The sequence below is a fragment of the Anabrus simplex genome, chromosome X, assembly GCF_040414725.1.
Source record: "Anabrus simplex isolate iqAnaSimp1 chromosome X, ASM4041472v1, whole genome shotgun sequence".
NCBI lineage: Eukaryota > Metazoa > Arthropoda > Insecta > Orthoptera > Tettigoniidae > Anabrus > Anabrus simplex.
The window spans coordinates 115,673,352-115,685,628 of NC_090279.1; the positions used below are offsets into that span (position 1 = coordinate 115,673,352).

General features: G+C 38.8%; 1 protein-coding gene across 1 annotated transcript in view; it reads left to right on the forward strand.

Moving 5' to 3' along the window:
- The window catches only part of GluProRS (Glutamyl-prolyl-tRNA synthetase), a 399,755-nt gene that overhangs the window by 35,345 nt on the left and 352,133 nt on the right, over positions 1-12,277 (forward strand). Inside the window, exons 3-4 of the mRNA XM_068230702.1 lie at positions 1,510-1,666; positions 7,377-7,626. Coding sequence (XP_068086803.1) covers positions 1,510-1,666; positions 7,377-7,626 — 407 coding nt within the window. The remainder of the gene's footprint in view (positions 1-1,509; positions 1,667-7,376; positions 7,627-12,277) is intronic.

Here is a 12,277-nt window from a genome sequence, read left to right on the forward strand (position 1 = left end):
TCCGTTACGTCTTTCAAACTCCAACTAACAGCCGCACTTTTCCTGCCAGTTACAGATCGTGATACAGACGATCCAACTGTTTTCATACAAACTACAAATTAGCAAACTTCATATTCGAAACAAGCCACACCTCTCCACTCAACAGGAGATAAGAGACGTGAAAACACCGGATGCCTTCTCAAGGAAACTTTTTACTAATAGCTCAACAGAAATACTTCACATAGTGCATACAAGTTCTTCAGTAATCAACGAACTCATGGAAAATTCACAAGACTCATAGTGAACTGTATTTTAGTCCATCAGTGTTTTTAACTTTAAGATTTTTAATAATAAGTCTTAGTTTAACTAACAAACGCCTTCAATGCATCCCCCCCCCCTCTTCCCCCCCCCATCCATTCACACACGCACTACTAACACTTGTTTTTAAGGTTTTAAGAAAATTGTGAGACTGTTTTTAGCTAATTTTTACTTTTGCCAAATGCAAGCAGCTGATGATGAATGCAACGCATTCGAAACATGTTCTGAACTTTTAATCTAATGTCTATTGAAATAGCCTAAGGCTAAATAAAAGTGAAAGTATCGATCAGGTGGATTCTTGTTCCTTCAATTAATTGGATCTTATAGTCGATATGGATATGAAGTGGATAGTATATCATTCATCGGGAACGACTCTGTCAGAGAGAGTTCAACTGGCCTCGTGAGTTGTAAAGTGAACTGTTGTGTAACAAGTTTGCACTATAAGAGGCCTGTTGGAGAGCAGGAGTTGGGCGTGTGTGAGTGTTGAGTGAAAAATTTAAAAAATGCAGGTGAACTTGTTAATAGCTTCGAACAGTAGTTTAATAAATTTAACGGACAGTGGAACACGCTGCCGCCCTGAGTTCCTGGTTACCCACCACAGTTAGTGGGTTAGTTATCCGCGGTGTCTTTTTGTCTCACTTGATTTGTACCTCTTTATACTGAGTTTGCTCATACCTGGAATCTCTTACCATCTGAGGTAAAACTGCTTCCTCTTCCTGACTTCCTCCATGCAGTAAAGAAAATCTATATGTAAATAGAAACACATATGTGATGTATATAACTTGTATAAATTAGAATTGCAAGAAAGATGTGTGCAAGTGCAGTTGAATGTGGGCGAATGTATGTGCTTGCGCGTGTGGGAGTGGTTGTGAATGTGTGTGTATACAGGGGTATGAGTGAGGGTAAAAATGACTGGGTCCTCTTATTCTAATATGTATAGAATAAATCAAGATAATTATTATTCTAAGAGTACAGTGTTTGGAGTTTAAATATGTAAATTTAAAATTGTCTATACATACGTATTAAATAGAGTTTATGTACAGACATGGGGGGAGGGGGGGGAGGCAGGCACTTCCGTGTATGTGGGGCTTGCCCTTTCTCCATCTACCATCCCTAAATTGTACATGTATGATTGAAGGAAAATAAATAAAATACCTTGTCTGTATAAAGAGTTATATTGTGTTGCTGCATCCAGTTATGTTGTTCTTACAGGTGGACCACTGGCTGACCTTCAGTTTCAGTCAGCTGGAATGTCCTCGCCAGTTCCACGAGGCGGTGCTTTACCTCAACAAATGTCTTGCCCCTGCCACCTACCTTGTGGGAAATAATGTGTCTATAGCAGACCTTAATGTCTGGGGAACTCTTTATTGTAAGTGAAACTATTATAATTTTTATAAGGCATGGAAATTTACATTCATTTTTGATCACCTTACGAGAGCTAACAACTAACGTTGGTTTACTTGTAATTACTTTTATTTTGTATAGTTTTTGTCATCATCTTATTATTGTATATAGTATATGGGGCATTACAGCCTATGGCAGAAGAGCTGAGTAGCTTGGGTGCTAGAACGCTGGCCTTCTGAGCCCAACTTGGCAGGTTTGATTCAAGCTCAGTCCGCTGGTATTTGAAGGGGCTCAAATGTGTCAGCCTTATGTCAGTATATTTACTAGCATGTAAAAGAACTCCTGCCAGACAAGATTCTGGCACATTCATGCCTCCAAAAAGCGCAAGAATGTAGTTAGTGGGACATTAAACCAATATAACATTATTTATTTACATCAGTACAGCCATCTGTAGACTACGATTACACAAGTTACCTACCTACCTACCTTCCTTTTTTTTTTTTTTACATTGTAACCAAAGGTTTTCCAACCTCATACTCCTTTTCAACCATTCTTTTGCTGAGATATTCTACAGTTTAGCAGGTTCTTTCTCTGGATCATCCCTCAAACCCGCAACTTTATTCCTGAAGTTGGCCATCTCCTTTACGTCCTCTGATCTTGCATCATGTATCTGCTTGTCTTTATGCAGTTCTTTCAGCCAGCAGGTATGAGATTTCCATTTTTCCTGGAAAGTGAGCAATATTATTATTACATATACAGTATATACTATTACAGTCATGTGTATTCAGCACAGATATTAGCCATTTTTTTATGTATCTTGCATCCTCCACAGTTGCTGCTGGCTCAGTCTGTTGCTATATCGTGGTCACTTGATGATCCTTCCCTCTCAATCTTGGGCATCCTGTGGGTTCTTTGAGCACTCTGTTTAGGAGAGTTCCCTCTGTACTGGGCTGATAGCTCAGACTGAGCTTAAGTTGGTGGGCTCGATCCTGGATCTGTCTGATGCTCAAATACATCGTCTTTGTGTTGGTAGGTTTACTGGCATTTAAAAGAACTACTTTTGGACAAAATTCTGGCACGTTGGCATGTCCGAAAACTGTGAGAGTAGTTCTTCTTAGGACGCCGCCCCCCTATGAAGCTTGGCGATCCAATTGATTACAACTCTCAAAACAGCGGCTCGAAAGATTTATATAAAATGTCATCCATACCACTGGCACAAGTCTTTGAGCCAGGAATTTCTCCGTCTCCTCACAGATTGTTGTCCTACAAATATCCCCTCAATGACGAGTTAGAGAAGTTCATATTGTTCACTTCTCATGATGTCCGATATACCTGACCTTTCATTCCTTGATGGTTGTTAGGGGCTCTTTTTTTTTTTTTTTTTTTTTGTTATTTAACAAGCTGAGGACTTTCTCATTGGTCTCCCTTTTCTATCCAGGATATTCAAAGCATTCTTCTGTAGAAGTACATTTCGAAAGCTTCAGTCCACCTCTACAGCAGAGGGTCCAGGCTTTGAAACCACACAGGACAAGGAAAATATAGTATCAAAACATCCGAACTTGGAGCTGAAGGTTGATATCCGTTCTGGTGAATAGGGCCCTCATACTGTTGAACAAATGTTTGGCTTGCCCAATTCTGGAGAAGATTTCATTCTTGGGATTGCAATGCTCATGCACTATAGTCCCAAGTTATTTCAAGGATGACACTTGCTGAACAGTTATGTTGTTGCTGTGCTGGGAGGTCTGATTGGGTGTTTTCAAAAATACAGTCAACTTGGTCTTCCCAATATTCTTGAGCAGACCAAATGCTCCACTGATCCTTACAATGTTATTAATGATAATTTGAAGATCAGGGGCCTGTTCCACAAAAGTATGGTCTTGTACATTACAAGTAAATTCTCTAGTAACTTGTACAAATACCAGAGTTTCTGTTCCACAAAAGAATTTTCTACAGTTGTACTTTACTACTCCATACTTACAAATTACTAGTGAATTTTTATAGGCGTGTTCCACAAAAGTACTAGTACTTGTAACTTACTAGCGAATTGAGAAGAATTCTCTACCAGTGAAAGGACAATAATATATAAATGTACTAGTGCTATTTAAATACGCTTATTTTGGATACATTTTGATAAATATGTGGTCTAGCAGTAGTGATAGTGATGGTGATGAAAATGAAAACTATCGTCTGTACAGGGAAAGAATAAACTTCCAGTTTAACACTGTATTTGAATACAATGAACGTTTTAGGTTAAGCACAATATAGTGGAAGAACTTTTGATAGATATTGGCCATAGCTTAAAATATCCTACGAACAGAAATAAATCTCTCTCTGCTAAACAACATTTACTAACAACATTACATTGGCTAGGAAATGGTGGTCAGTACCATGGTACTGCAGATATGCTTGGGATGGCAAAATCTTCGGTCTGTGATAGCTGCAATAAATGATATAAAATTTCCTCAAATTGTTTGTTGGCCTGAAAATACTGAAAAAAACATATTCCAAGGACATTCCTGGAATCATTAATGAGCAGAATATCTCTTACATACGTCCAACTTTTCCCCTCAAAAGCTCCATGAGCTTTTCCCAAGTCAAATATTTCCATCCAACCATTTATTTTTTCTTGTTTTTTTCAGACTCTCGCTGAATCCACCGAAACGAATATCTTTCCTACCTTCTATTTCCTTCAAAATGAATAACTTTGTTTCTCTTGACATCATTTTAACAATTCATGCAGAGTTTGCAATTTCGTAACAATTAAGTGTGGCGGCCGAATATCGTTATTAGCGGCATCTGATTCCTAATGACAGACCAAGGTATAATAGGTATGTTAGACTCTCGTAGAACATACGCGAGGATCGCGGCAGAACAGAATGGGTGATAATAACGGAGTAATTTCCTATCATCAAAGAAATAAACTGAAAAATAACATCGTAGCATTAAAAAATTCACAGGAATATTAGTTCTTTCAATCTTTGCTGCATAAGTTACAGTAAAATACGATATTACGATAAATGAGGCAAGCATAACCTAATTCAACGAATGGAATACGAAGATAAACAGCTGATTCATGCTATGACGTAGTATGTTTATTGATATGTCGTCACTTGTAAAACTTGTAACAATTCACTGGTAATATACAAGAGACTATCAATCTTTTGTGGAACAGAAATGTACAACTCCATACATTACAAGAACCCACACTAGTAACTTGTAATGTACAAGACCATACTTTTGTGGAATAGGCCCCAGTACTCAGTAGTTATTGGCTAACACAACCGTATCATTGGCAGAGCGGATGTTATTAATGATATTGCCATTTATCCTGATGCCTAGGTTAACATCCTCAATGGCTTCTCGGAATACAGCATGTCTATGTACAGCTATGTCTTTGGTTGTCTCTCCCTCTATTTTGACCTCTTCTGATTGGTTCCAGCAGCAAAAGAAAAATTAGAACAGGAGAGGGGGGAAAGATCTATGTAGTGGGATTTGGAGTATTCAAACTTTGTTACAACCTGGAAAGTTGGAAATGATGGAGAGAAATGAAGATAAACAAAATAAACGTGATAGGTGTAAGCGAAGTTAGAAGGGAAGGCCAAAGGTGAAATGAGGAGTGGAGATGTCACTCAGGGAGAGAAAAAGATAGAAATGGAGTTTCGTAGTGATTTCTGACCATAATGCCTCTTAAGGGGCTCTTGTGAAATTTTGTCAAGTTGGGATATTGTGGAGGCCATGGTTATGGAGCTGTTGACTCTCGTGAGCCACAGGCATTATGTCTCCATTAGGAGGCATCTTCGGATAGATTGTTGAGTTAACAGGTCCTTGAAAGAAATTTACCTTAATCGCATAATTTGTAGAAAAGCCTACCTACTACACAATATATGATGAATTGGTTTCTAACTCTAGATCTGGTTTCCTCAGCGTGCACTGCCCTGTGATCGTCTTTACCTTTGTGTATGTTCTTGTGTATACTGATATTGTATTGTGATATTGCTAGCAGATAGTAAGCAGGAGAATTTGTATTACAAGATATTAGAATCCTTCTATATTGACGGTTTTCACTTTACAAAGGAAAAATTAAATGTATCCTCGTAATTCAATACAAAACGTAATTCCATCATTAGATGGAGTAATAAAATTTAAAAACACATTAAAAACCCACAACATCTAAATAGCGTTTAGAACCTCCCACACCAACTCCAAACTCATTTTCAATCCACACACTGTCAACAATAACAATAATAACATTAATAATAGATATTTGAACTCCGGAATTTACAAATTAGAATGCCAATCCTGTAATTCCAGCTAGAGGCCACAATTTTGTCATAAAATATGTCGAACATCGCATCGCCCTCAAACATAATCGTTTTTCGGCTATGAGTGAACATCATAAAGCATCCGGCCACGACTACACATCAATAGATAAAGATCTTAAGATCTTTTATTAGGAGCAAAAAGGCACCTTACTCAATGTTCTCAAGAGCATCCACATTGATTTAGATCAGTTTATGAACCCCTCTCACAATTTAAATGAAATCAGTGAAAGAAAGAACATTCTACTTGAAACATTAATTCCATATATTTGTCAGAACTACTATAATAAAAACAAACCCCACCTCTATCCCTCCAACTCACCACCACTCCCCCCACCCCCCTTTCCCCACCAGCCCTGCACCCCCTTCCTCCCCCCAGCTCGTCCCATCCTCGCAAACACAGCTGAGCCAACAATAGACTTGATTGTATGAACGGGACAGTTAAGTTTGAGAAGGCCAGGCCGATTCGAGAGGGTGGCTATCTTTTAAGTACTGTAAGTTTAAAGATTTCTTCACACCCATTTCACATTTTTTACTTATCAGCCCAATTTTCTCACACAACCTTATTTTCTCCATTACAGATTGGAACTTCATCGACGGTTTCCACTGTGCACCTGTTACTTCTCTAACGCAGCTTCTCAATTTTGTCGCTGCCCTCCCGACCATTTAAAATAAGGCAAATATACTCAGCCTTCATTGGAAACAATCTTCGAGAACGGGACCGCTAAATGCTGCTATTCTAAAACTTTAAATTCATCGGCGTTTTTCCATCACTTACCACATACATTTCACCTGCATATTGTCTCCTCTCAAACTTGGTTTCTCAAGCTTTTTCGCTCCCCTCCTAGCCACTCGTGGTGGCAGACTGTCAGCCTGAATTTTCAACAGTGATTTCGTCTTGTTTTTGAATTGTTTATCAAACTAAAATTTCTAGACTAAGAGGTCCGCAACCTCACCATTAGCACTTTTGCTTTGTTTCCGTCTCTATCATTTATTTTATTTTCTCCTTAGTTTTAGCACACTTTTTGGATTCAGTTATGTTTTATATTAACCTTTTTTTCACTGAATTTGTCTCGGCGAGTTATTTATTGCTCCATCTAGTAATGTAAATATTTTATATTGTTATTGTTTTTATTTCTGTCACGACTCTTTTGTTTTTTCTTTTGTTCCTTCATTATGTTTTTAGCTCTTTTTTAGCTTGTATTATGTAGATTACTTTAACCCCCTCATATTTCACTGAAGATGGCTCAAATGAGTCGAAACATGTTTTTAAATTTTATCGCTCCATGTAATGATGGAATTATGTTTTGTGTTAAATAAGGAGGATACATTTAATATTTCCTTTGTAAAGCAAAAATAATTTGTATATTCGAAAAAGAGTAGCAGTCGACGCTAATGAGTGTTTGTTGTTTACAGTGAGTCAGCCATGGAACTCTATGATGAGGGATAACAAAGCTCCTGAAAATGTGCTGCGCTGGTTCTCATTCCTCGCCTCACAAGACTACGTGGAGAAGGTGGTGTCTGCTCTACCAGGGGATGTCAAGTCAAAGCAGACAGAGACTGTGGACGCAGCCGCTGGTGGGAGGAAAGATGAGGGGAAGTTCGTGGATCTCCCTGGAGCTGAGATGGGCAAGGTTGTGGTCAGGTTCCCTCCTGAGGCCAGTGGGTAAGTGTCACCCTGCTCCACCCGTTTGTCGCTGGTGATGGCCCGATCTAGTTTTCTCTGCGTTATAGATCAGACCTTATCAGAATGTGTTCATGTCCCTGTTTGTTGGCTCTTCTACTTGACATAAACTAGTTATGAAGGTTTACTGTAGTCATTCGCGAACCATCTAACAGAAACTGAAATCGAATTAAGAGATTGATAATTCCAATTTGTTAGGTGAGTTACCAAATTTATCCAAATGCAAGACATACTTATTTTTAGACTATCTTTGTCTTTATGCAAACACTGAACATTGGCTTTAGTTATGCCATTTTTTTTTTTTACTGCACAATTATTCTTTATTTCCATGCGTTTAATAACCATTAACTTAAAATTGGCATTGTAATATCAAAGAGAACCCGTTGAAAATTTGTCGGCAATACCTGTTGCATGCGTCTCTACAATACGACGATCCATCAGGAAAATATTCCTGCTGTCTGTAAAACTGTTAATCAGCAAAAGAAAAATCAGAACAGAGGAGGGGGAAAAGATCTACATATTGGGATTTGGAATATTCAAACTTGGTTACAACCTGTAAAGTATTGGAAAGTATAAAAATTCGAAGGCTCGCATGTTTTGATGCCATTCTGCAGACTTGAGAAACATTTTTGTAGAGGCTAATAGAACGTCATTCTCTCTTCACTATTTCCCGTGATCCAGTGACGTTACACAGAGGCACCGTACAACCGGCTGCCGCGGCTAGCAGTGTATAATAAAGAGGCAGACGTTGATTGTCAACGAGTTTTGCGTGTGCGGGGCGTGAAAATAAGCGGCTTGGTTACCTTGATAGCTACCAGTGATGTTCATTACTGTTAAGTTGCAAATGGAAGACAACCCTTGATTATTCACATGGGATTCTGAGAGAAAAAAAAAGGCCATGTTGGATTGAATTTCTGAAGAGCAAACTAGTCATAGGACTATATGAGCTACTGAGGTCCTTTGTTATAAGTATAGGAAAGGAACAAACAAGTGTCAAGTCACAGAGAGGGAGACATATACCGTGTGTATGCATAAGTCTTTTCGGGTTTAACTAAGAGATGGCGCCAGCGAACTGTATGCAGGTTATATGTCACTTGTCAGTTTGTTCATCCGACACAGACAAGTTCAGTCTGCCGAACATTAGGGTCTGTGTTGTACCATTCAGTGATCATGTCAACATTTGTGCTTGAAAAAGAACATTTGGTGCATGCATTGCTTTTCTTATTTATAAAAAAGGAGAAGGCTGTGAAGTCATAGTTAGCTGGTAGAAACATATGGTGAAGATGCTCCATCGGAGACATGGTTTCGACAATTTAAACGTGGTGATTTCAGTGTGAAAGTCAGTGCGTTGTGTCTGGTGGGACCACAGCGGTATTGTGTATTATGAACCCCTGAAGCCTCTTACAAAATTATACAAAACCGTTAATGCACAACGTTATTGCCAAAAAATGATTACCGTATTTACGCGAATAATCCCCGCATATTTTTTTTTTAATTCGAGGCACGAAATTGGGGTGCGGGTGTTATTTGCGTCAAGGTTGCCAACACGCTCCTGGCTCACCTAGTTTTCGATGCTGATTGTACAGTTATGCTTTGTGCAACCGTAGGTGGAAGAGAACTGTCCCCATATGTCATATTTAAACAGAAAACAATTCAGACTTTTAATTCTAAACTGACTTTACATTTTTTTAAATAGTACCGTATTTTACGAGTAATTTAAATTCAAAATTTCTCCACGTCACGATAGAACGTGTCTTCTGGAACGTGCTGCAGGGGTAGCTTTCCGCTCTTTCACTCCCTTCGGTGTGTCTATAGTGTGTTTCACAGTTGAAAATAGAGTGAAATCATAATTCTTTTGTATTCAGCGTTTTAAGGAAAGCCACAATATCACGTAGCAGGCAGTACGCGGAAAAGCAGAATCCGCAAAAACTGGTGAGGGTTGGCATTTCTAAATTACAAGATGGCTGTTAATTCGAAATCACATAATTGGAAGTCCGATTTCTGTATTCAAAGACTTCGAATTAACGAGGTTTTACTGTATTGCAAAACTAACATCTGATTTTGCCAGTGTGTCTATTTCAAGTGTTTACATTGCACGAAAAGAATTATCCACCATCGGTCGTGTTACTGTCCAGTAAAAAGAGACCACGTGTGAGAAGTGTTTTAGGCCCATGTTCACCAACGTCGGTAACTTTTGCTGTTATCTTAGATTTTCAAAACTTGGATTTGTCATTATTTCGGATAATGCTCATTTCCGTATTCACCACAGAACTTATTATCTCAGTTTACCAAAACTAAGTTTTCGTTTCAATCTCAGTTTGAACCACATTTTTTCATACTGACGTACAGGAAACCACGGCCGACTGGATCCCTCGCTGAGCTAGCTAGAGCGACGCATCAAGTCGGCCGTGAGGAAACAAATGACTACGTGCTGTCGCCACTATCGAATTGTAAACAAGTTTTTGATTCCAAGACCGACAGGAGTCGGTCTCGTTGATTCCATCCGGGGTTTGCAAATAATTTGCATAAATTATGTCCACTACTGAGCAGAAACGGAGAAAGAAGCCTAATATGACTTTCCAAGAGAGTGAATTGTTATTGAACTTGGTGGCAGAAAGCATTAACAAAGGGAATAAGAAAAACCTATTATAGTCTACACATTGTATGTCACTCAAAAAATAAGTCAGTATTCCTTCATTCTTCATTAAAAGTCACCCAGTCGCGTACCGTACAAGATATTAGCTATAATTGAGAATTCATTTTAGGCCTACCTATGTGTTGGTTATGTTCGAAGCTTTAGATAACCTAAAATGTGTCAAATGTTTATTAATCTTGATCATATTACTCGTCGCTGTGATTTTATCTTTCAATTAGATATTCCAGCCGCCTACGGGTGTTAGACGGGGAGTGTGACGAACATATAAGTAATTTAGGAGAGGATTCTAGTGATGCAAGAGACAATGAATCTTCGAATAGAGTCTATTGCAAGTTCAGATTAATGAAATACCTGTCACATAAGTAGACCTACTTGCACATTTTCATGGAAAATATATTTCATAGCAGTGATATTTGAATAAAGACCATGTGGACCTTGCGGAATGATACGAAGTTACTCTTCCGATGAAAGGAATTTTAGTTCATTTCATTTTTTTCAAAATGAGCCATTCTAAAATGAGGGTGCGGGCATTATTCGACGGCGGGGATTATTCGAGTAAATACGATAATTTAAATCACGCATTGATCGAAAGACGACCACATTAGGACAGAAGACATGGAAAAGTGATTTTGTTACGCGACAATGCGCCGTCTCACACAGGAAAACCAGTGAAAGACACCTCGAAATCGCTTGGATGGGAATCCTTTCGCACACGCTGTGCTCTTCCGACCTGGCGCCATCTATCACCTCTTCACATCAATGGGGCATGCGCTCGCAGAGCAGCACTTCAGCAATTTTGAGGAAGTTGGAAAATGGCTGGACGAATGATTTGCTGCAAAAGACCAGCAGTTTTTCTGGCATGGTATTCATAACTTTCCCGAAAGATGGGCGAAGTGTGTAGAAACCGATGGCCAATATTTTGAATAAACAAAGTATTAATTTCCCTTGAAAATTATGCCTTTCCTTTGCCACAAAAACCAGCAAAAACTTATTGATACATATGGTAATAGGATGAAGACAATGGCAGTTCAGTATGTCGGAAGTGGAGGTGAGGAGCAACATGGAAACACAAAAGGACAAAGACAATCTCCACTGCAGTCTTCAAATAGATTTGCCGGGCTGAGTGGCGCAAAGAGTTGAGGTGCTGGCCTTCTGACCCCAACTTGGCAGGTTTGATCCTGGCTCAGTCCAGTGGTATTTAGCTCAAATACACCAGCCTCATGTTGGTAGATTTACTGGCACGTTAAAGAACTCCTGGGGGACTAAATTCTGGTACCTCGGCGTCTCCAAGAACAGTTTTAAAAAAAGGTAAAAGGTAGACATGATATAGGCTTTTGGTTCCGGCAGCTTCCGCTTCGAATGCTAGCGCTGTACTGTGAACGGCGACCCATCTGGTGACTAATGAATGTGCCACTTCACTTCTGTGATTGTCTAAATTGAAACTCCATTCTTGGAGAAGAATTCATCGTGAACAGTCAAGATTTTTTTCTGAAGATGCACAGCAGTGTTCTCTGCGAAACGTAAAGAATTTCGCCTTATTTTCTTGACGTGGCATAAGCCCAAAAGCCTGTATCATGTATATTAGTACGATCCCTGAAAGCATCAATGGGAACAGTAGAAAAAGTAGTTAGTGGGACTTAGAGCCAGAAACATTATTATTATTATTCAGATAGACAGGGCAAGTTATCTAAGGCACAAAAATTAACATTGGAAACTTGCAAAAAGAAATGCTTATCCATTAATGCAAAACTCAAACATTACAATACAGTCATAAAGCCAGAAGTCACATATGCTGCAGAAACATTATTCCATCTAAATGAACAATCCAAAACTGACAGATTACAGAAGATTGAGAGACGAATTGGAAGAACTTGTATCATTAAAAGCTATCAAAAAGATGGGCAATGGTGAATAGTACCTAACATCGTTATATATCAGAAATTAGAACCAGTTACTGATACCATGCACAAAGAAAGA